The sequence below is a fragment of the Haliotis rubra genome, unplaced genomic scaffold (assembly GCF_003918875.1).
Source record: "Haliotis rubra isolate DU_JTF1 unplaced genomic scaffold, ASM391887v1 Scf5, whole genome shotgun sequence".
In the NCBI taxonomy this organism is placed as follows: Eukaryota; Metazoa; Mollusca; class Gastropoda; order Lepetellida; family Haliotidae; genus Haliotis; species Haliotis rubra.
In genome coordinates, this window is record NW_025767190.1 from 2,315,592 (window position 1) to 2,341,909 (window position 26,318).

Below are 26,318 nucleotides of genomic sequence, written 5' to 3' on the forward strand. Positions count from 1 at the left end.
GAATAATTTCATATCGTGCTTGCCTGTTAGAATTGCACATATTCTATTATAGGTACCTGAAATTTGGTTACACAAGTATTGTGAAATCATGCAAAAGCTCACGCTTTGTACTTAGCTCACTTAGATGTTGATACATACGTTTCATCAGGGATACTCTACATATAGTCTCCCTGGTTTCATATAAGGTCTTACTTAGGGAAACAGGTTATTGTACTTCATATAAACTGTCGTGCAAAAAAATGTACACACCAGGTCTATTCTGGTCATTTATTTAAAAAACAACATATTTTTTAACATTATATATCGGCTACTTTGAAAAAACCCTGATCTGACCAAAACATCCATTGTTAAAAGAACTGTTGTATCTGAATGCGTCGACAACGCATCAGCTCTCTGTGTTTGCGTACATTTTGCCGTTAAGTGTTATTTTCAAATATACTGACTAATATTCGAGCACTAATTAAAGAGTATTATGTACATTATAAGTATATACAAATTATTTTTGTTATAACATGTTCTACAAAGTCCTCATTATTGTGAATTGCAGCATCACTATGTTGAGGTGAGGTGAGGTGAAATTGGGTTTAACGTCGTGCTTGAGAATATTTCGCTCATATGACGACGTGCATGCGTGTGTATGTGTATGTGCGGCTGCTTGTACTAGCCCAGACTTAAGCTGGTTTTATAGTGCTAGCTCAGTGAGATACCATGCCACAGTGAAGCATGAATACCCCACTCAGACACTTTATACTGACTCCGAGCCGACCAGTCCTTGTTGTACCCATTAATGCCGAGCGCCAGGCAGGAACCAACAAGTACCATATTTTAACTTCTTTTGTTATGACGCGGTCGGGGATCGAACCCACGACCTTCACTATGTTGAGAATGAGTAGTGTTTTATGCCCATGTTTAGCAGTATTTCTAGCAATGTTGCCGCGGAGAAACCATACATGGTATTCAAGGATTACATCCTAGACTAGAACTGTAGATCTTTGCTCATGTTATCAGTCACTTGATAGTCTGGATATAAGTTGTTGACAACGTTAAGAAAACGAGTTAAAACACAGAAACAGACAATAACAACATTCTTGTGTTTTTGAGTCATCGCCATGAGATTGGTCTTAGTAATTATGTCAGAAGACTCTCATTAAGCACCAATTATAGTATTGACACAAAAAGGAATTTCGATTATACTGTGCAATCTACTGTGTTGTTATGTGACTGAATGTGTGAAGCGTAAAAGAAAACTCAACAATTTCAAACAAAAGATTTTCCGTATTTTATTACAAGTATGTCAGATTCCAAATAGGGTGGAACTGAAGAGAGCCTAGGTCGTAAGTAGATGACAATTAGGGCGTGATAGTCTCATTCTTCACCCTGCAAAGGACAATGGATTTAGACATGTGAAATATGAAATAATGTAAATATCCAGTAAAACTCGCGTAAACAATATGATTTCGTGTTCAGATTTATTTACGCCATGCTTTTGAAATAGAATGGGCTTGAACCGTAACGCTGATTGAATTTCTTTGAAAAAGAAGACGACGCTCGAAACCAGAGTTATCGTTCTTTCCAACTCTCTAGTCTGAAACGGTAAGAATAAGTACATACGCCATTTTGTTGACGGGGAACCTGTTCAAACTAGTGAGATGTTTTCGAGATTATTGATGTATTTTTCTATTTCTGTTGATGTTTTGTTTCATACGCACCATGCCTAAAAACCAGCCTGTTTTGTCCTTACAAAATAACGATATCTTAAATAAGGGCATAGCGAAATACGTTGTATTTTTATACTTACATTCTGCAATTACATGGAAATTACAAAAAAATCATTGTGACCATGCGGCATGTGAAACCGATATCCCATTCGGACAGGGCAACGTAAGATATATATTGCTTGAAGAAACAAAACTTTTACTTGCATCTTACGGAAAGGAAAATGCCACAAGTTTGAGAGAAACTGGTACAAGATGAATGTTATTCACTAAGAATTGTTCGATCGGAATCACTAACATGGGTTTTGTTCTGCATATAAACATTATTACTCGGTATAACCTATTTTGGGAAGGTCAAAATACATACTTTGAGATCATGTCCATTTCCTTTAACTATCTGCACATATAAACGTTAAATGCAAAGTGTTTACTTCCCAAATGTACTCATCTTACTTATCCCAAATCAGGGATTGTGCCATTAAATTTACCCAGTGTCACAAGGTAATAAGTGCTCTGTCTCTTTTTCTCGCGTATGTACCTAAAACAAACTGGAAGACCCTATAAAAGTCGAAGTGTTAATTGTTTGGAATGTTAGATTAACCACTGCATCGTGTGAGCTTACAGTTTGTCGTCATGCAGAATGGAAATGTGTATGAATGTAGTTTACATACAGCAAACATTGGATTATAATTCACTTCTTGACACTTGATCAAAGCAAAAATTCAGCACTTAAAGTAACAAGAGAAATTGCTCTCTCTACAAACTCCAGCAGTCAGGGTTTTACTTTGAAAAAAGAGAGTCATGGTGACCCACAGTATTTATTTTTGGGAGTCATGTTTCAATATTTGGGAGTCATTAAAATTTTTGCGTAATATTTATGTGTGTATATCAAAAGGCAAAGATTTTATTGTTTTGTGTTGTATTTTCATTCATATGTTAGTTAATAAACAGTATATTTTTCACTGTTCAGTTCAGTCATAACAAACTCCATTATACTGAACAAATAATCAGGCTTGTGATATATTCACTGTAACATAGTTATTAACATGAATTGAAAGAAATATCTAAATTAATGAAGACCTCACGAAAACTATCATTGTTTGCATATCAGATCGATTTTATTGACTCTGAACTGAATTGTGAGGGTAACTCATAAAACTTGCGTCAAGCTTGACTCGTATGATAATATTTTGAGAGTCTTTTACAAAATTGGTGCATCAAATACGCAGGAATCACACGTCATGTAAAACCCTGGCACAGTTATATTGCTTTCCAGAGAAGGTGCCTACTCTACCTTTGTTATGCATCATGTCAATAATTGCATAAATGTAGTAATGCAGTGTCATGTGTAAGATGTTGGTCGATGCTCATATAAATTTAGTGATGCATTTGTCATATTTATTTCATTAGTTCCCACATATTATTGACTTCACTTTATTCATAGACTGGTATACAAAGCAAGACCTGGCTACGTCTTAGGTTTTTCTTTAGTCAAGTACATGACTAAAGAATGTGCTTTGTTGGATCTAGTTATTTTCATAAATAGTAAGAATAAGACGAATTCCACTTTGCATTCACAACAGTGATTAGGATTATGAATCAATATACAACCAGTCTGTATAAAAAAAACACCTGACAATTTTACTAATTTAAAATCAAAAGAGGCAAATGAAATTATTTTTAAACTATCTCGCATGAGATAGGATAAGTATATAAATACACAATTTATATTAAAATTTTTAATTATCTTGTCTCTCAAACCTGTTTAATTTAAACTTAATATATTTACACATGGACGTTTTTCATTTTGTAAATGAAATGACCAATTTAGACTAATTGATGGTTCAATGTTAATGATATTCTACTTTTTTTCAGTGTAGTGATGTTGTAGAAGAAGCAGATACTTAAGTATGAATCAGTATCCTGGGTTTGTCCCCATGATGATGCCTCAGCACTTCATGGTGGCGATGCCAGGGATGCCCCTCCAGGGTATCCAGACCCCACATCCTGGTATCCCACAGATGATACCTCCTGGTGTTGCTGTCGCCCATGCAGGGGGCATGGCGCCAGTGTCTACTACCATGGCTCAGGGCATCCCCCTTGCAGCCAGACAAGCACCACCAGGTCTCAATGCTCTCGCTGCCTTACCAGACCAGAGACAGTTTGTTGATGCCAGAGCTAACCATGGGTAAGAATCAAGAAGAAATAAACCATGTATTACTAACTGCGAATGAATTCTATAGGCCAAAAAGAAGTGGGGTGGATCTGTTAGTCTCACCAATGGTAATTAAAGCATTCTACTTCTAGCTCTTGAAAAATGTATCAGTTGTACTCCCTATATTGTGACAAAAGACAAAGTGCACCTGAATATATATGCCAATCAGTACTAAGTTCACAGTATGTTGTTGTTCTTTAACATATTTTCATGTTTTTGAAAACAGAAAAGGGAATGATAGCCTACATACCCCATTTTGAAATTAAAGTTTAATAGAAACTGCAACATTATTTTGTTAGGATTTATATTAATCCTCATGCTTCTGTAAGTCACATTACCTCAGGGGAGGCTATTTCCTCTTGAAGATGTTTTGCTGAAGAGTAATATAACATGTGACGTCAAGTCTCATTACCAGCTTCATTTTGTCATACTAAGCATCAACATGATCATACTTAAAATCATGTTAATATACTATTCCCTTGTGTTACCATGTTCATTGTAGGTTTGTCTGTCAGTGTTCTGTCAAGTTTGTTGGTTGGAGCGTGTACATTCATAGGAAGTTACTTATGCCATGAAAAACCCCACACAAAAAAAAAAAAATCACACACAAATTTCGACATAGCAATCATTTACCTTTATTTACACAGCAGAGGTCTCATGGATTTGGTTTAGCCTGCATTGCTATAACCTTATTAAATGTATCCATGGTTACAGTTTCCCTGGTCTGGCAGTTCCTGCGATGCCTGTTGAGGACATTGTAGAGGAGGAGCAACCCGTCTCAGCAGAATCTGTCACAGTGTTGGATGACTTCAACTCAGATCTCAACATAGTCATGGACAATGATGGGTAAGAATTGCTCTGTATGGCACAACCTGGAACAACTCATTAAGCCTGATTGGCTCTAAGCATGTTAACTAAATAGTGTAACGAAAAGGTGTGAGCAGCTGTTCATCAGTAATCATCTGTTGCTAAGGCCTCCTTTGTGAGGTGTCCCAATTTCATTTGCTGTTTTAATAAGTGGGTATAACAAGCAATGATGAGGTTACTAGTTTGGGAATTCATAAATTCTCTGATATCCTTTCTGGAATATTTTTTTGGCATTGCAATTAGATATAAAAATGTTTGTGACCATATTAACTTGAATATTTTTAATAAATTATTGGCTGAACAAGTGCTGAATGTAGGAAAAACGTTTTATTGGCATTTGCTCAGGCAAATGGCACTCAAAGCAAGGACCTTTCATGCCGCATAAACACAGTCCTGTAATAACTTCTAAAGCTAGGAAATCAGCCAATGGTGCATGGTCCCAGTCATGAATTCTTCATCTTTTAAAACATTTGTCTGCAGATACGGTGCCCACACACTGAACCAGCCCAGTGGCTTTTGCTTCACTTGGGCAGGGGTAAGAGCAACACACGGTATCTGCAAGGGGAAAGGTTTCTTTGAGGTCCACATTACAGAGCACCTGCCAGTGGACTTCGGTGAAGAACACAATGAAACTGACCCTCACATTGTCCGAGTTGGCTGGTCAATAGATTCATCATCATTCCAGTTAGGTAAGTTCAACTGATGTTACATATCAATTCAGTGTTTAGTGTTTATGCCCACTTGGTATGACCCCCGGTTACACTCCTTGGGTGATGATGCATCTGTTTAAATATGTTACCGACATTGCTGATCTTCTGGGCATCCTTGTCAGAACAGACCCAATGTACTTCATGCTTGTTCTCTGGTGAAGACTCAGTGTTTACAATATGAGACCTTACTGATTGTGTGTCATTGTACTCCACAGCGTGGATCATTGCACATGTTAACTACTGGTTGTACTGACTGTGGCATGAAACAATGAAAGCCATATACTTTCATGTAGTACAATGTTCATAATTTAATAATAACTTACTGTTATAATTGCTCACAATCAACATTTGAAGGCTGTCACACCTTAATGTGCCTGTGCTTTCCTTGTTAGTCATGTTGGGGCGGTGGATTAGCCTAGTGGTTTAAGCATTTGCTCGTCACGCCGAAGACCTAGGTTCGATTCACCTCATGAGTTTAATATGTGACGCCCATTTCTGGTGTCCCCCGCTGTGATGTTGCTGAAATACTGCAAAAACAGTGTAAAACCATACTCACTCACTCACTCACTGTCAATGTCAATGATTTTTAATATGTTTGTTTTAGGAGAAGAACCTTGGTCATATGGTTATGGTGGTACTGGCAAATTTTCTACAAATAATAAATTCTCAAATTATGGGGAAAAGTTTGAGGTTGGAGATGTCCTTGGTGCCATGTTGGATTTAGATGATCGTCCCGCAAAAATCTCCTACATGAAGAATGGCCGATATTTTGGGGTAGCTATCCCACTTCACAGCTATCCAGTGGGCAATAAGGACATGGCACTGTTCCCGCACATTCTGTCCAAAAACTGTCGGTAAGTACCAAAATATTTCCTTATTCATTATTCTCAGAATTGGTGTATACAGGATTCATTTCACCAGAAGAGTAATGTCAATATGATTGAATAATTGCATAGATCTGAATCCTCAGATAACTCAGTATGTACTATTAATATGGGGAATCATTGGGTAGAAAACAGTGATTTTAAACATTTACCTGCTTTGTTCACCCAATGGCTACTATGTTGAGAATAGATCCCTAGAAAATCTTTGTGCATTTAAGAGGCAACTTAAAGGACCTGATGGTGAGGCTTGCTGACCTCATTGTTTACAAATTACATGTCAGGGCGATGGGCTAGCCTTGTGTGTAAGGTGTTTGCTCGTCATGCCGACAACTCGGGTTCGAATCCTTGCATGGGTACAACATGTTTAGACTTCATTACTACATACTTCATACACCTATATTAGTTGCTGGAATAGTTCTGTGTGTGGTGTTAAGCATCAAACTACCTGCAATATCCTTTAACTTGATCATGAGAAGTTAACCATATGATGTGTGTAATGTCTTAGTTTCTTATGCCCTTTTATTTCAGATTCCGAGTGAATCTAGGTCAGATTGACCCTTGGTTTCCACCACCTCCATTGTATCAATACATGGGGCAGATTGCTGATAGAGTTAGGGGTATGAAAGAACCAGAGAAAATCTCTGATTGTGAGGTGAGGGTCAACAAAGTCATTTCTAGATACAAGACATCCTTCAGGCACATGTATAAATTTATACTGTGATACTGTAAATAGTGAAATTAAGGTGAGCATGAAATTATGCAAAACAAAATCAGTGTCTCTTGCTCTCATTAATAATGAGATGCATATTGGACATGCAGGATTTGCTCTGGTAGGTTCAGTGCTCATCAGTGGAAACAATGATACATAACAAAAGTCACAATATACAGTGTAAATGAGTGCTGGATTTAGACAGTGCTTTTCAACAAGTTCAGCTATTGATGATGGTGTCTTTGTTCTTTGCAACCATTTGAAATAATCCAGAACTGCAATAGGAGTTGTATGTAATGCACATTGTTTGTCTGCGTTTCCAGAAACTGTTGTAAAATGTCAGTGATGTATATATGTGAACATTCTTGTAATCAGATTATAAATGGTTTGTTTTCAGATGATAATGATTGTGGGACTGCCAGGTGCAGGGAAGACAACATGGGGCTTGAACATGTACAAGAACCATCCTGAGAAGCGATACAACATTATTGGTACAGATACCCTGATAGAGAAGATGAGAGTCATGGGCCTGCCAAGGAAGCGGAACTATCATGGACGCTGGGAAGTCCTCATCAACAAGGCCTCGCAATGTCTCAACAAACTCTTCACCATAGGTGAGGTTTACATTGACTTGGATTTAAAGTATCAGCAGACATTAGGTTACTGTCACTGATGCTCAGTCTTATTGGACTGCCTCTGTGGTGTAGTGGTTAGAGCGTCCGCCCGGAGAGCGGAAGGTCGTGTGTTTGCTCCCCGACTGTGTCATACCAAAAGACGTTAAAATATGGTACTTGTTGGTCCCTGCCTGGCGCTCGGCATTAATGGGTACAACAAGGACTGGTCGGCTCGGAGTCAGTATAATGTGTCTGAGTGGGGTATTCATGCTTCACTGCGGCATGGTATCTCAGTGGGTTAGCACTATAAAACACGCTTAAGTCTGGGCTAGTACAAGCAGCTACACATACACACACACACATGCACGTCGTCATATGAGCGAAATATTCGCAAGCATGACGTTAAACCCAATTTCACCTCACCTCACCTCAGTCTTATTTTAGTCTAGTATATGGCATATATGCCGTGCTTTCAAGTCTGTGACCACAATAGGGACACAGAGCTTGGAGAGAATTGCAATAATAACTTACATCAACTGTAATGTATTGTCATCTGGCCATCATACCTGTACTAGGATGGCTTGTTCAGACAATCAGATGTTCGTTTCTGTTGTCTGGGCTTGATGCAGCTCCAGTTGTCTGTTTATTCGTTCATAGATAGATAGAGCAGCCTACTCTGGTCGTGTGAGGCGACTATATTGATCAGGTTTTGAGACTCAGTAACTCACCTGGCATCAATCATTGCTACAGCTAAAATCATGTTGAAAGGTTCTCACTTTGATAACTGAGTGTTGCTTACAGTTTTGCTTCTGCTCTTTCAGCTGGGAAGAGAAAGAGGAACTACATCTTAGACCAGACAAATGTGTATCCATCTGCCAGGAAAAAGAAGATGAGAAATTTCAATGGATTCTACAGAATATCTGCAGTCCTTCAGCCAGATGATGCAGAACTGTTGCAGGTCGCACAAGAGGACTGTGGAAGATGGTAATATTATGTTTATATCCTGACCATGTTGTCATTTTATTCCCATATTGAGGTTTAATCATTGATCAGTTAATCAGAGTTTTTGTAGCCATGCTTTGACTTACATGGCTCTGTTGTGTGAAGTCATTTCTTCAAGTCACCAAGGAACTTCATAAATTGTGAAATCATTTCTGACTCTTCTTTGTGAAATCATGGAAGTGAAAGATGCTCAGTTATATACACAGAGATTGCAGAGTTAATTCAAAATGTATCTGATGGAGCATCATCCACCATCCACTTAGAACATCCACCTTGATTCAGTAGCCTGTATTAGCCCAGCTATTGATTGTAAGAAAAGATGACGGGTAACCGGAACACGTGGGTGGGTGTTTCTACATGTTCTTCACTATTTGACGATATAACCAAGAAATAGTATGGCATAATGTTTGTCAGGATAAGTATGGAATAAGAGAAATATACCAATTCACAGTGTTTTGAAAATTTGCAACCCTTTCTATTGGTACAGGCGATTGCTTGTCTATAGGCTTGATTCATGCCTGAGACCTTAATGAAGTATTTCTCAGAATTCTCATAATTCCCAATGAGACACAGAAAAGTCTCACTCGTTTGCTCCCTCCTTCACTTACTCATTCAACCACTCACTCAATCACTCACTCTTGGGTTGCAGGCAAAGTGGTCCCTGAGGAGGCAGTTCTGGAGATGAAAGCCAACTTCACCTTGCCTGAAGACAGAGATAATCTGTTTGACAGGATTGACTTTGTGGAGTTGAACAAGGACCAGATAGTGAATCTCGTTCACCAGTGAGTAGTATATTTTTAGATTCAACAACATTAGATAACAATATAAAGGGCAGACAACTGTGAATTCATGAATCTATTGTATGGTTCTCTGTCATTGTTAAACTATCAAGAGTTACGAAAGTAGTAGAGTTGTGATCTCTTTGTGAACTTGTTCCTTGCAAATGCCATCAATTATGATGCCTTTACCGTCAAACTGTCTGTTCCTGTCCTGAAGTTAATTGACTCTAGTACTGGAGCAGTTGATAGAATAATTGGTCAGTCTATCAAATTGGCTTGAGTCAGCAATTATCAATGGGCTCGTGAGTCTTGTCGATCTTCTTAAAAAGTTAAACAGCAAATTAAACTTTAGGAAGTATGTTTCTTTTTGTTATGTTTGTTAAATCAAGACATAAACAACTGATGCAGTTTCCCGACTCGTGAAAATGCAATGTAAACAACATACTGGCATGCATCTCGACAGGAAGTATCCTCGACCGTCTTGATCATAGTTTTAATCAGTGCCTGTTTCGTTTGTACAATGTTATGATTGTGTCCCGTTATTCCAATGAGTCTTGGGGTGGGGTTTACAATTACAATTGATTATTGATCTATTTCTGAGCTCGGACTATTGATCTGCATATTGAGTGATAACCAGCACTAATTGACTCCCACAACAGGATGATAAAAATGTCTGGCGAACTTACTTCTGAATATTGTTTTCAATTTTGTAATTCATTTCTAGGTATAACAAGGAGGGGCAGGAGAAGCGTCCACCCAGAGAGGCTGTATTCAGACATGACAGCAGGAATCAGGTAGGCATATGGACTTTCTACAGCAGATCATTAGGTGATAACAAAGATAGGGCTTGTTTCATGGACGATTTTTATCCATGCTTGTTGTTATTGTTGTGTATATATTGGGTTTACTATCACTGCTGCGTAGGCCCATTTGCATGGGATGAGGATCAGCTGAGCTCACTGGTGCCATCATTCTTTGACATCGTGTATCATTATACAGATCAGGAACTGACACCACCTGCCATAAAACCTGAGCTAGAGAAACCAGATTTTAGCTTGAAAAATAACCCCTCATTCTGGAAAAGTGCAATGCACCAGCCTGGGCCCATATTATGACTGATTCTGTTTAGTAGGCTCTTATGATAAACTATGGATCATACAGCCATGTATACCCCAGAGTCCCCACACTTTAGACCAGTTAAAACACCAGTCCAGAGCCTCAGTCTATTAAGATCTCTTTGTATAGAAAAATAGTTCACCCAATAACCCTAAAATCTACTGAAAAGTATGCTGAGAGCCAGATTCGGTCTGCAGTAATGAGCACAGTACATATTTGATATGTTCCCGGGGGCGGTGGGGTAGTCTAGTGGTTAAAGCGTTGGCTCGTCACGCCGAAGACCCGGGTTCGAATCCCCACGTGGGTACAATGAGTGAAGCCCATTTCTGGTGTCCCGCACCGTGATATTGCTGGAATATTGCTAAAAGCGGTGTAAAACCAAACTCAGTCAGTCAGTGATATGTTCCCTGATGATACTTAGAAGATAAAGGTACTCTGTTTTCAATTTATGGTTGACTTAACGCGTGAGGGTTTAAATGAAACATTTAGCTGTCTTAAATCAACGATAAAGTGCAACAAAATTGAAAACAGAGTACCTTTATCTTCATTCTAGCACGACTTATAAGCGTTTTAAAACCGAACTGTTTGGCGCGCAAGAACACAAGGCATGAGTTGGCCTTTTTCCTGGAAATCGCTTGGAATTGTCCCGTTGAGGGACAGGTTGTATAATGAACAAGATAGACATTTTCAACAACATAAATGCTTTATTTCAGGAACCAGTATGCTTGTATTTGTAACAAGTAGCATAGATATTTAAAAAAAATACAGTTTATACTTTGAGCAAGTACAATTATTTGATTTTTCTCAAGCGAATTATTGATCTCCCCCACTGTATGACAATCGACATGCCCCAATTCAAGCCGTGAACTCGTTTAGTTTAGTCGCCGCTAGTTTTATTCACGGAAATAATTGTTGATAACCACCCTACTATTCCCAATTTGGAAAAGACTGGAAGGACTGGGCATTACGGCCGGGACAGAAGCGGTCAGGTTAGGACGTGTGGGCCGACGTCATGCCCACTAGATCAGGACGTGGTTTGAATATACCGCCGCTTTTGCACTGTTGACAGATTATCCAGCTTCGTAGTTTCTTCACTGGGATTAGGGTCAAGAAATTCTTCTTCAAACCATTCGCTTTTTACTTCAAAAATACCAAAGATGCTGCCAAAGTAGAATTGCCGATGTCCGACATGTATGTTTACAAACAATAGGGTCAACGAGTTCATTGTATTCATCCGCGGTGGATCGGTCACTTTAATTAGCAGTCTTAAATTGCCATTTAAGTACGGTCTTTGATGAGCTCTCAGCCAATCAGAATCGAGTATCACACAATGTCGTGCTAGAATTCTTATTTGAATGAATGTAAAATTACGTCTTTATTTGAATGACTTCTTTCAGAGGCTTTTAAAAGTTACAGTACTGAGTAAGGATAATGCTCATCGTATTGTCGCTCCTCATTGTAAATAATGTAATTGTTCAACCATATATCTCTTATCCTTACTTTGTACTCCTCTATTTGATGATGAGTCATCTTTCATATTTCGAATTTTGCATTATGTATCTTTTGCAGCACAACTTCAGATCAGGAGATAATCCCCCCCCTCGAAACCATTCACCCCGGCAAGGACAGGGCAGATACCAAGACCAGCAGCACCAAGGGTATGACAGTGGGAGACAGGACAGGTCATACAAGTCACGGGGAGGGTACCAGAGAGGCTTTGATGAACCCCCCAACAAGAGAAGCAAGCAGGAATCTGGCAGTGCCCTTGATTTCATTAAGCAGTATGGAGGAGGAGAGGAGGATCCTACTGCACAAGCAGCAGCAGCAGCAGCTGCTGCAGGGGTTGGAGCAGGAGCTTGGGCAGACAAACTTCCAGTGAAAGAAGAAATCAAGTGGGACCCTGGACAGTACGGCTGGTCCCAGCAGCAGTTTGGGGACTCCAGAGGAACACCAACATTGCCTCCTCAGGACTTGAATGAGATGTTCCCACCTTCTGGAGATCAGCCACGTCAGAACAGTGCTTATCCACCAGAAGGGAGAGGAGGTTCTCAGGGTTGGCCGCCGTATGGCAGTGATGGACAACAGAACTGGCCGAATAGAGAACCAGCTGACAGGAAACCTTGGCAACACAGTGGTGATGATCAGTACGGACAAGAAGCAACAATGCACAAGACAGTGCAAGGGGATTTGGTGGTTCTGGAAGTGGAAGAAGTTTTGGTAATCAGCAAAATGCACCAGGAGGTTTTGGTGGTCAACAAAGTGGCTTGGGTGGTCATCAGAGTAGTTATGGAAGTCACCAAGGAGGCTATGGAGGGCAACAGGAGTCCAGAAACTATGGCAGTCATGAATCAAGACAGAGTGGACAAAATGAGTCCCGAAAGAGTCACCAAGAGTCAAAGAACTTTAGCCAACAGAATTCCAGGAACTATAGTCAGCAGGGCCAGTCAGGTCAGGACAGGAACTATGGCCATTCAGGACACTCAGGCGGCTATGCTGGATCCAGCTTTGGTAGGCAGCAAGAAGGTTCTTCAGATAATTTTGGTAGAATTGGTGGATTCGGCGGACCTCCTTCATATGGTGGCCCAGGCTCCGGAGACAGAAATCGAGATAGTCGATCAGATAGTTCTTCATACAATAGAGGAAATAGTGCTGATTCTCGTAGGGATTCGGGTCGGGAAAACTTCAAACACTTCAGTGGCCCTCCACCTCCACCACCTCAGGAACCAGAGAGGGACAGATTTGAGAGGGGTCAGCCTTTCCGACCTGACGATTTCTCCTCAGACAAGGCAGCTACAGGAATGAAGCCATATGATGCAGCTGGTGGTAGAAGTAAAGATGGCTCAAAGAGTGGAGCAAACGGAGAAAGAGTCAGGCGGAGAAAGAGCAAATGGGATACGCCAAGCATAGATCCTCCTGGTAACACAGATACACCTTCTCTTATAGAAACTCCTGATATCCTTTCAGCAGAGGTCAAACTTGAGCCAGGTAGTGATCTGAGTGATCAGCAACAGTATTCAGAAGAGAAAATTGAGCAACATATTAATAACATCCCTAGTGCTAATGACTCTCCAAATAAATTTGCACAAATGGACTTTAATAGACCACCTCCTAACAGTTCATGGAAGAACAGCCAATACGAACAAGACCAGTTTCCAAACCAAAGTTCCAAATTTGAGAGAGAGAGACCCAAAATGAGAGGAGAGAGCACATCCTCTAGTAATCAGTACGGATCTGACAATCACTATGGTGGTGAAGCTCAAAGTCGAGGCCATCCTTCAAATCAGCATGGTGGGCCAGGTTCCCATGGGAACCAAGGTATGCGTCATCCCTTTGAGCCTCGTCACCAGCAAGGAGGACCAAGATTTCCCCAGGGAGGAAATAGAGGCCCTCCGCCTAACTTAGGCCAAGGTGGTCCCAGATCATTTAGGCCTAGAAATCCACAAGATTTTGGTGGTCCTCCAGGTGGCTGGAATCAGAATCGTCCCCGGTTCGGTCCTCGCGGTCCTTGTTCCCGTCCTCCATTCAACCCCAGATTTGGTCCCGATGGAGGTCAGCGATTTCCCCGTCCGCCTGGTCAGCCAAGGTTTCAGCGACCTTGAGAAGTGACACCTCAATACATCCCATAACATTTTACTTGTAGAATATTCATCCAAATGTTTTACAGTGCAGTCATTTTAATGTCGTGAAAACACCAAGGAAATGAATCGTACTGCTGCCAGACATTTTGCATATGTACAAATTCATTGTTCCATGTTCAGATGAAGCTTTTTGTGATTGACTTGTTTTTAAGTTGCCTAATTCATGAGGATGTACAAAAACATATTTTATCTATAGGAGCTGATATCTGAAGTTATTTTTTTTCATAGCTTTATATGAAATCTTCATAAAACCATTGAAAGCATAAACAACATGAACTGTTAATTAATGTTGCTTTTTAAATATTTGTTGAATCGGTTTTTGGTAGAATCAGTATCACTGTTGTTTTAATAGGACTGATAAATCTTCCTATAGGGATTTGCCAGCGAAAACGTAAAAATGTGAAAATGTAAAGGTTTGAATTATTCGTGAAGGGAGATAACTGAGGAAGTATTCAGGAGGGCTATTCCCTTTCAAGATGCTGAAAACACTTGCAGCAGTTTCATTAAAATAGAGTCCAAGGGACTGGTGATATGTTATTTGGAAGTAGTGGTGACTGTATCATATTTTGCTGACATTCCCTTCTAAATGGTGGGGTAGCCGTATTGTCGTGTCACGCTGAAGACCCAGGATCGATTCCCCACATGATTACAATGTGTGAAGCCCATTTCTGGTGTCCCCTGCCGTAATATTGCTGGAATAATGCTAAAATATTGTGAGATGGAACATTTGTTCATGCCGTCTCCCGACCGCCATCCTGCTCCCAATACATGTACCAGGTAACATTTTTTATATAGTTTCATATTATTTCCACATAATAAATACTAGTCCCATGTCATTATTTTATGCTTGAAAATATTTTGCTCTCCCAAATCCCCTCCTTTTTCTGTAATGTTTGTCTGGATCCCCCTCACTAATCTCACTGCCCCCACCATCCCTATAATAAATGACCAGTCCCTAAGTGAACTGTAGTGACGTTACAAGTACTGACAACTGGTAAGGTAACAAAGGAACACTCGTCTGTTCTCCAGGGTGTGGATCTTCGGCTATGTCCGCTCCACACTGTGTGTTGTTCTACATGTTTCTTCAAATGAAGAATCCTAATATAATCCTAATAATTCAACCTGTGGTTTTAATGATAAGTATTTCATAAACAGTATTAGTAAGGAAGGAGGCTTACTTGCTCAATTTGCTGCTTGCTAGATGATCCAGAGATTCTTGGGGATGACATGGAAATCGGTTTCCTTTATGTTCTGTATAGTGGCCAGTGTGATTATTTGGGGGGGCCAGAAAGGACATGCTGTCATCCAGGAATGTGTTCAGAACCAAGGATTTCGTTTGGCCAGATAATAATAATATATTGGATTTCACTAAAATCTCAACAGATCAAACCAAATTGCCTCAGTATGAGTGATTTTGACATTTTCCGCAAAATAATCTGCAGCCACAGGTTGCTATATGTCTGTATTTATCCATATGATGCCCGGTTGAGAGTACATAGATATTTCAAGGTTTAAGAGTGAGTTTACATTTATTGTACTCCTTTGTCTGTCTTCTTTCAGAATGATAGATGGTTGAATTTGAGCTGAAAAATGTTTAAAGTTAACAGTTACAAGAAGTTTGAAACAGACCTCATGTAAAAATGTTTGACAGAACATTGCCCTGCATGTTTGTATATTTTGCAAAGGGATTGAATATGACAATATTTATCAGTTGAAGGATTGCGTTGGGTGCTAAGTAACTAAAGGCAGTATGCACTAGTCCATAAGGTTAGGTTAGTTCATCTGTTGTTATCTGTACACCTTCACTTTACATCTTAGTCAGAATTCTGTTTGAACAATAAATACATATTGCATAGTATGTTTTAATGTGAATGCATGTATGATTCCAGATGTGAGATGAAAGTTACGATGACCCAAACAAGTATGAACAGTACTAACAAACTAATAGAAAACATTGATTTATCATTAGATGTCATCCCAGTTATCTTCCCTTTGAGAAACAAACAATCATACCTCATTTATTTTTTTATTTATTCCTTTTGGTTCATTTTTTTGGAGTAAATGAGGAATAAAATTACCAGTTTGAAAACAAAATGGATGATTATCTAATGATTGATTTGTGCCACCTTTAAAAAGAATTGTAAATATTCTCAAGATTATTTTCTTCTGATGTAGTCACCTCAGAGATAATATTTTCTGAATGAAGTGTGTAGAATGCTTCTCTATGACTCAACATGTGTGTAGGACCATTATGTATCTGAAGGGAGACAACTACATGCAGCATGTCCCTTGCACACTTTCTTGGGATGAAGACAAGATGCACAACATGAGACATCCACGCCAGGTAGTAGCGTACATCATCAAAAGTGTATGGGAGACACAAGTGCAAACACAACATGGGACACAAAGTTGTAATCTATTTTCTCAATAGCTTTGAGACATCCAACACTCTGCAAACACATCTTTTGACTTGCATGATTGAAGAAATCATGAAAAGTCCCATTACAATGACATGACATGTATTGTGCCATATGTATTGATTGAAATTCTGGAGTACTTAACACTGATCAATAAGCCTGGAGAGAAGGGTGGGGAGAGGACATGGTGTTGAATGACATAGCTTTCCTTACAGGAAGTAGATTGATATCTATGTATTAAAATTCTCACTGAAAAGAAGACATCAATAAGTAGTTTTTACTGACAAATTACACTGTTCAAAAGAAGTTAAGGAACCTTGATTTCTTTCATATTACACTAGTAAGTCTTTCATGCCATGACCGACCAGCTGTAAAACATTAAAGAAAGAATCAAGTGTTCTTTAACTTTAATAGTATATACAGCATGCCTGATTGTACAAATAAACATGATGATGTGAACTTGACGAATCTCTGAACATGGCATTCACTATGCATAAGTACTTTTTCAGCAACATGCTCCTTATTGTTCTGTTACTAACCATGCAATGGTAGTGTGAGCTGACTTAGGCCAATGTTGAGAACCAAAGAATGTACACGTTGCACTGTCTCATCACTTGGCCACATTGTACAGAGAGGTACCAGTCATGTGTTGCTTGTTCATACAGTTTTGCACAGGAGATGAAAATAATTTTGGATCTTGATGTAATAAACCATGTAAAGTGACGTGCAGTTTGTCTCTGTGTACGTGATAGACCACTGTGAAGGATCCACAGCCTTGTCCTCTGGTGGTGATACAAGGAAGTCTTATGTCATTCCTCCTCCGCTGTGTTGCATATACATTCAAGCATCATGAGAAACCGACTGAAACCATGGTAACTAAACAAACTCTTAATACCAATCTGAGTTAATATTGGAACGGGATCTCATGGTTAAAGCTTTTGATGAATACACCAAGGTCCAGGTTTGATTCCCCACACTGGTACACTGAAGCCTATTTATGATGTCCCACTCCATGATATTGCTGGAGGCAACAAAAACACTGGTTTATCACAACACTTGTGCACAATACGCTATGTTATGAACTTCACTGTAGAAATGCACTCTGTCCAGTTTGCCTTGAAACTTTCTATGACTAAAACTGCCACTCTTTACCTTCAACAGACATCGAGCAGACTTTCCAGTGTTCGAGGAGAGCAAGCTACAATGTTGATAAATAATTACATCTGCACCGAGGATATCATGAGCTTCATATACTGATGGTGGTCAAAGAACGGAGTCCGAGTCCCCCCTGATTATCTAGGTTCTCTGCACTGTACTCGTGCATGGGGATTTCCCTAAAGTGGCAAGCAGCTAAGACCTGCACCACACAGGGACTGTCCCACATCAAGCTGATGTGCAGTGATAAAACTGAAATACAGCTTGAAAACCAACTCACTAATTCACTGATAAGTGAAATGAGACTGGTTTGTTTATGATTTAGAGTTATTGAAAACAGGAACAGCCAAACAACTTGTAAAATTTAATACACATAGATCTTTAACATCAATATATATCTGCACATCCATGACATCCTTTCAATATGGCACACTGGTGAAAAACATAAATGCACTGCATGTAGATCTTCAATGTACAAAATCATGTTCTTTGTAAAATTGTTATAAATGCTTCATTGCAAGGCTCCAGTTCTTGTTAAATCAGGTGAGTCATTGGCAAATGGGAATATAGGCAAAGAGCATGTGAAGACAGAATGAAGTTTGATGGAATGTCGATATATATATATGGCACGTCATATTGGAGCTGGCTATCAATCAATGGCTGTTTACTCTGCAAACTAGGAGAGTATTTTAGTTTTGCCAAGTTAAAGTTACTTAGACATTTTTATAACTTGTGGATGGTCTTCTTCAAATTCTCAGTCAACATTTCTTTCTGAACATATTTAATTCGGTAAACATCATATCTTGCTGCAAAAACAACCCACACCGATGACTAGGTTTGTTTGTCACACTCAGCAATATGCCAGCCATGTGACAGTGGTCTGTAAATAGTGAGTCTGGACCAGAGAATCCAGTGATTGTCATGAAGAGCCTCTTACAAGCATGGCCTGCTGAAGACCAATCCTGACCTTCATGGGAGTCCCATCCAAGAAATTATCTGTCCCCAAACATAGTGACCAAAGATGTTCCTGAAGCGCCTGCCCCGTTTGCGCCCAATAAATATCCTGCACTGCCTTGCTGGAGTAGATGAAATGTGGACACAATAGTCGGTAATACTTGCAGGGTTAGATGACCTAATGGCTGAATTACAGAATGAATGACCTTGACCTGTGATGAGACTGCTTCAGTACAACTACCTAACACAACATTACACTGCTGGTGTCAGTAGGCCACCGAAAGGTGACGTCAAGCTTCATCTTTGGACTCCTAGGGATATATGAGTTTAATACACAGCGCACTACCAACAGCAGGGGACCTAGAGTAGGAACTGACCAGTACATGGATACCATCACATATAATTACATGTTGAAAACTGAAATACATCTTGCTGAAACTTAAGACAACAAAGGAAAACGCATTATTAAAGCAGATCAACACTCTTACAAAAAATAAGAAGCATTGCATTTCAAACAATGTTAACCTCTTAAGCTGATTAAGATCTTCAAAAAGAGAGACCTCTGTTGCTGCTCGCTCGCTCACTCACTCACTCACTCACTCAGTAGTTTGTTGGCAACTGAATGCCAGTATCCAACCACAGTACTACTGACAATTCTGCAGGCATCACAAATTACACATCTTTTCTTAAAGCAATGTTCGTGTTTTGGGGAAAGGAAGTTTAAGTGTACTTCCATCTTTACTCTGCACCATTTCCCTTGAACCCCTGTTAACTCTCTCACAAACACTCGCCAAGGACAGCTCACGGAAAATGGTTCAAGATGAATGAAATCATGAATGATTGGGAGGGGGGCTAAGGTCAAAGTTCATCATGGTCATCATCACTGACTACAGGAACCTCATCAGACAGGTTATCAGTTGAACCAGTGTCACCCTTCAGGTTTCCTGAAATTAGAAATTAACATTATTGTTTCTTCACACACTGATTTGATTTAATCTTGAATCAAAATAAATCCACTATTGGATGACACAAAACACATGTATTGTATGTCTTACATGATGTATATGCATCTGTTTTTACCTATGATGATATATATGTACCAGAATCTTCTGTCATGTATGATATATACTCATACATGTATTGTTTGTCACATAATATGCTTTATTTGCATCGTATATCACATACATATAGTATGTCACATATGGTGATATATATGTACTATATGTCAGAAATGATTATTTGTATCATGTCCTTGGAAAGACAATATTAAGACATCTAAATGTGTCAACAGGTAGTTCTGCAAGCAAATAGTGTAACTAGATACCCACAATAATTATGGATTTGGGGTCATTATGAACATTTCAGATATTTGGAATTGTTACAACACCAACCTTTACTGGCCTTCTTCTCACTATGGGACTGTGATCCTTCATCCAGACAACCTTCAGAATACATATGAATACTGGTAGAACAAAGTTCTCTAAGGTACGAGTAGGTATTTGTAACACATCTATTTCGTGCTGAATTAAAACTGCCAAATTAATCAGGAGTCCAGGCTTATCAAAGATTCAAATGAGTGAGTGCGTGAGTTTAGTTTTACGCCACACTCACCAATATTCCAGCTATATGGCGGAGGTCTGTAAATAATTGATTCTGGACCAGATAATCCAGTGATCAACAGCATGCGCATCGATCTACACAAATAATAATAATAAAATGGGACACAATAACATGTGTCAAACAAGTCTGTGAGAAGGGTGCATCACTAATACCTGTATCAGCTTTATTGAGCACCCTCTCCTCGCACAGATACTGTGTCAAGTCGCGGTCCTGATGATGGTAGTACCAGGTCTCTATGTCATCCTCATAATCCTCCACAATAGAGAAACACTGAAACATACAACCTCTGTACTGAGAAGTCAGCTTAAGACTATATCAGCAGCTGAATGCAGAACACCCGATGATGTGTGTAGTGATTAACTTAAGATTGGTGCATGAAATGTTCTGTTGTGCCAAGTGATGATTTGTATCAATACAAAGATATACATTAGTATTTTATAAAACACTATATTGGAAGATGAATAGTAAAATGTTATAATTTGATGGTACATCTAAGGGTGATGATGCATCCAACTGCTATATAGCTATATGATAGTGGACCAGACAAAACCAGTGATTGATATTACAGGTGATCTTGACCTACCTTTCTCTGCATGTGAGTGACCTCTGCTGATGGTTTGTCCCACATCTCATAGGGCATCCCCAGTTCCACCTTCACACCCTTGGCACTACAAGAACACACAGCAAAGAACAAATGATGCTACTTGTCCCAAACTTGGTTGAGAATTGCCCTCATCCCTGACATTAACAGTTTCTATACATCAGACTTCGTAACCAGCTGAATTGAGTGTATATTTGAAATATAAATTCTTCATTAATAACTGTGTAAGTGACAAACTTCATTTGACAGCTATTACATATTGGGAATACTACAAACTTACTGCATATATATTTCAAATAGACAAGTTTAAAAGAGACCCGTATTTTGGGAAATAGGGGCATTAAGTTTCATCACCTGAGACTGTATGACCTCAGAGTAGATTTAGAAACTTATACGAAAGTCACACTTTCAGTACAGGCAAGATACAAATTCATTACTCTTAATCAGAAATCATTTTGGACCTATTAATGTGTTCTTATAATCTCTTTGAAATTGTTTATCTGTACATCATTAAGCAGTGTTGAATAAACCAAGCAATACATTCCTCAGTAATTACACTAGAAATGCTAAGTTTTCACTACTGCATGAGACTGTTGAGAACTGAACACCAAGAAGGTCCTTGTCAGCCAGAGGTAACCAATCACTATCACCACTTACACCAGGCCATGCAGTGTCTCCATCGTCTCGCTCCTTCCCTTGGCATACCGCTTACTGCCCTCCTTCTCTGCATGGATGTTGTACTCTAAGATCTTCTCACATACATGAGGCTCCTGCAGAGCTTCAATCAAACGCAGCTCTCTGGAAATAAATGAATGCATAACCCTCTCTTGATTGCATTAGATGTTGTTGCATGTCTGTTACATTCAACTAATGAAACCGAAGAAGAGACATTATTTACGTGGGTATATTCCTTGGATAACAGGGAATGTCAAACTTCAAATGTCAGATAGGCTGCAGAATGACCTTGTCATTAATGGTATAGCATACTCAACCATGCATAATTTCTGTTAGTGAAACCTGTTGTAAACTGAAACTGCGATACCACAGAAACAACACTGTGTCATTATGGTTTACTGTAAAAACAGTGAGTTTAGTTTTACAACGCACTCAGCAATATTCCAGCTATATGGCAGCTGTCTGTAAATAATGGAGTATGGACCAGATAATCCAGCGATCAAAAGCATGATCATCGATCTACACATTTGGGATACGATGGCATGAGTTACTGAAGATCAATTCTAACCCGGATCTTCACAGGTGTACTATAAAAAACAAACACTAAATACTTTACTGCTGAATAATATTAAGCTCTATATCTGTACAAACACAAGATAACTTACTATTGAGAAAGCAGGGTATGCTTTAATATAGAAGCAAATTATGACATCTATACTTTACTATTAAACTAACACTGCATGCCTTACTATTACACTACCTGGATGATGCACACAAGTTTTTAAACAATTAAGGAAAACTTGAGATCAGCATACAGACAAGTTAAACAGTGCTTTCAGTTGTTATTTTCCCAGTTTCACCTTCCTGGTAACACTTACGATGTCTGATACTTGATTTTCCTCTTACTGACCAGACCTTGACCTGTCTTAAGAACCTCTTTCGACTTGCCAGTTTCATGAAGTCGGTCTTTTAACTCCACTGTCAAAAACTTGCATACTGGAAAAAATCATTATGTAAAATGCATTTATTGCCTTACATGTAATGATATAACAACAAAGAGAATCTGCTTGAAATAATAGCAATTATATAGATTCAGTCCATGAAATAAGTGATAAACTTTAGTGAACCAATCAAAGGTCAGTATGGTTTAAAACACAGTAGGAACATGGTGAAAAGTGAGAAAGATGACATTTTACAATACTGCTATTGTATTACCGACAACGCGGAAAAGAAAACGGACATGTGCTGTCGGAAGGAAGAAGATATAATTACTACTAAAATGACCCAAAACGTATTTGCTTGTGCGAATTTCCACAATACACTAATCGTAAACGAAGGATAAAATTACTTAGAGAAGACGTAATACACGTTTCTTTAACAGATTTTCAAATATAATTGCCAACATTTACATTTGTTCACAAGAGAGGACATTCATGAAGAGCAATTTTCAAAGTAAACAAAAAAGGTAACAGGGTAACTGTCAGTAACATCTCCCTGACCATCAAAACTACCTTCACATAGCGACGGTATCTTTACTCGCTCGTTGTCATCCTCCGACAAGGCACACAGCGGCAGCAATAACATCAAAACGACTTCGCCGCGCCACGGAATCATTTTTACGACGTCTGAACGTCTACTTTGACAAGGAAGTTCAAGCCATGTGTATGACATGAAAGTTTGTTGTGGTGGGCTCCTATTGGTCAAATCGAAATAGTACTTACTCTAAGAGATTCCATGTATTTTATCACCTTCTAACGAATACAAGCACCACATTTCATCATATATGTTAGCATATCATCGTTTCCCTAAGTGAAATACGTACGTGAAGGTCCGGGTTAGAATGAACCTTCAGTAACCCATGCTTGTCGTAAGAGGCGACTAACGGGATCTGGTGGTCAGGCTCGCTGGCTTAATTGCCACATGTCATCGGTTCCCTATTGCGCAGGTCGATGCTCATGCTGTTGATCACTGGATTGTCTGGTCCAGAATCAATTATTTACAGACCCCCGCCATATAGCTGGAATATTGGTGAGTGTGGCGTAAAACTAAACTCACGCACTCACTCATTTGAATCTTTGATAAGCCTGGACTCCTGATTAATTTGGCAGTTTTAATTCAGCACGAAATAAATGTGTTACAAATACCTACTCGTACCTTAGAGAACTTTGTTCTACCAGTATTCATATGTATTCTGAAGGTTGTCTGCATGAAGGATCACAGTCCCAGAGTGAGAAGAAGGCCAGTAAAGGTTGGTGTTGTAACAATTCCAAATATCTGAAATGTTCATAATGACCCCAAATCCACATGTCATCGGTTCCCCATTGCGCAGGTCGATGCTCATGCTGTTGATCACTGGATTGTCTGGTCCAGACTCAGTTATTTACAGACCCCCGCCATAAAGCTGGAATATTGCTGAGTGCGGTGTAAAACTCACTCACTCACTACTAAGTGAAATAATTCTTTTCTATACTCGACAGTCTAATTCCTTGAACCTCCTACAAATATGCCTGTGTGACGCCGATTATCAGTCTTCATATAACTGTTCTGGCATTCCGAATGCCCACTGGATCAATCTCATTCATATACATGTGTAATACCCAGATCTTAGTTCTCGCTACCACAAATCAAGTTTGGAGAAACAAGATCCGATTGTAATGAGACTGAGAATCGGATGGTCACAACGGCTGCCGAGGAGCGTTGAGAAATATATCACTGACAGGGAAAGCTATATGAGCTGATTATGTGTCAACCTCTGGTTTGTCTGATCCAGTGCGATTGCATATACAGTCCAACGGATCGATTGGTATTGTTACTTACAGTGTCTTCAGAACTCACTTGATTAAATCGCGGATATTTCATGAGAGTTCCACATGCTGTACCCTGCCACACACCTAAGCTATCACTGGCACTTTACGCATGAAATAAAATGATTTACAATCACAATATGTCTTGTTTATTGATCAAAGGTACAAACTCTGTACGCACACAATGTAAACGATGGGCGAAGTACAAAGGGCTACGATGTCCTGTACATACTGTTTCTGTGACCTGTTAATAAAACATGCATAGCAAATTATTTGATTACTTATATTTGTCCATTATAATTTTTCATTTCCCACCTACGCAAATACACTAACCAGTACAATGTGTAAAACCTAATCTGGTGTCCCCCGCCTTGATATTGCTGGAATATTGCTAAAAGTGGCGTAAAACCATACTCACTCACTCACTCACCAGTAAAGAGAGTTTACCTAACATAATGCATAAGCGAATCTTAGAGAATACGTGAAGAGTCACAAGGAGACACAGATTATCAGTTAAGTAACTCAAAGCTGTGTCCTGCAGAGTACCCTTCATCCAAAGGACCACTGACGCTATATACATGTAGTTCACACAATTTGTTGTTAAATATACTGAACATCATTGAAAACGCACCAGTCTAAAATTGTCCATATTTTCATCAAGATGGATTTCAGCATGACAATGATCAATGAATATAACTAACATGAAGTCGAAGGGCATGTCCAGTTGAAAAAATGCTTTAGAAACAAATTCCTGTCCACAGTATGACTCTTAATTCCAAAATGCATCAATATGCAGCCACGCCATGAAAAAAGCGCGAATTTCATTCTGAAATCATACTGACTGTGACATTAAAAGCAGGTGTATCAGAACCGATTCTCATTGCTTCACTAACGATTGTGAAACGAGGACAGAGATGCCGAGGTTAACACCTCACGAAAGAGAACGTGCACTAGGCATGATTCAGGTTGGCACCAGCAGCAGGGATATTGCTCGACAACTTGGACTTGGCCACTCCACCACCGTTAGGCTTCATAGACGACATCAGTAGACAGGCAGCACCCGTGACCTTCAATGACCTTGGCAACAACGTGTTACGACGCTCCATCAGGATCGCCATATTGACCATGTCCATATCAGTTATTGAACACTGCCGACTGCCAGGACTGCTGCACTAGTTCAAGGCTGACGTGGGGGTCATCAGCGCTGACTCCATGCGACGCCGTCTATACACGCTACAGGGCTCCATGCTCGACGTCCTTACGTTGGATCAATTCTGACTGAGCGTATACAATGGGCTAGCAAGCATTTTCAGTAAAGGTTACAACAATGGCTTGGTGTGGTAGTCACTGACGAGTCACGTCTTCATCTACGTAATGCTGACGGCCGATTACGTGTTTGGCGTAGACGTGCTGAACGTTATGCTGATGAGTGTGTGGTTCAGACAGACCTTAGGGTGGTGGGAGTGTCATGGTCTGGGGTGGAATAAATTACTATCACAGGACTGCCTTCATGTCTGTCAAGGGAGAGTTAATGCCCTTTATTACCGTTAGCAGATTATTCAGAATCACATCGTATCTGTCTTCAATCACCACCAAGATGTCCATACTTTTCAACAGGACAACGCACGGGCACACACAACAAGCCTTTCCATGCAGTATCTGGCCCAGCAACACATCCAGGTTATTCATTGGCCAGCACAGTCGCCAGATGTATCCCCCATGGAGCACTTGTGGGACGAAATTGGTCAAAGTCCTTCGCGGCGACAAAAGATGCGAAACATCCGGGAGCTTGAGGCTGCACTACTGCAGAAGTGGAATGCCATCCTCGAGAATTCTATGCAGA

At 39.6% G+C, this 26,318-nt stretch overlaps 2 protein-coding genes across 2 annotated transcripts; one reads left to right on the top strand and one right to left on the bottom strand.

The window, feature by feature from the left end:
* The first annotated feature begins 1,592 nt into the window (after nt 1–1,592).
* LOC124291806 (heterogeneous nuclear ribonucleoprotein U-like) lies at nt 1,593–17,389 on the top strand. Its single transcript, XM_046728879.1, is given in 12 exon segments — nt 1,593–1,644; nt 3,591–3,903; nt 4,645–4,776; nt 5,278–5,486; nt 6,112–6,361; nt 6,920–7,043; nt 7,498–7,714; nt 8,536–8,668; nt 8,670–8,698; nt 9,366–9,498; nt 10,220–10,289; nt 12,181–17,389. Coding segments are annotated over 11 exon segments (2,808 nt in total). The 5' UTR covers nt 1,593–1,644; nt 3,591–3,625; the 3' UTR covers nt 13,414–17,389.
* A 1,363-nt stretch (nt 17,390–18,752) lies between these two features.
* Nucleotides 18,753–23,351, bottom strand: LOC124291807 (protein canopy 4-like). Its single transcript, XM_046728881.1, has 7 exons — nt 23,183–23,351; nt 22,550–22,667; nt 21,654–21,794; nt 20,979–21,063; nt 20,548–20,665; nt 20,167–20,217; nt 18,753–19,719 (listed from the first exon to the last, which is right to left on the bottom strand). Exons 1-7 carry the CDS (start codon nt 23,340–23,342, stop codon nt 19,634–19,636), a joined length of 759 nt encoding a protein of 252 aa, XP_046584837.1. The 5' UTR covers nt 23,343–23,351; the 3' UTR covers nt 18,753–19,633.
* Between the last annotated feature and the right edge of the window lie 2,967 nt (nt 23,352–26,318).

Coding starts and splice junctions, on each gene's coding strand:
- LOC124291807 (XM_046728881.1), bottom strand. CDS start 23,342: ATGTCATACACATGGCTTGAACTTCCTTGTCAAAGTAGACGTTCAGAC. Junction 20,666..20,978: donor TCACTCACATGCAGAGAAAG/GTAGGTCAAGAT, acceptor TGTATGTTTCAG/TGTTTCTCTATTGTGGAGGA. Junction 19,720..20,166: donor TGAGAAGAAGGCCAGTAAAG/GTTGGTGTTGTA, acceptor TTCTAATTTCAG/GAAACCTGAAGGGTGACACT.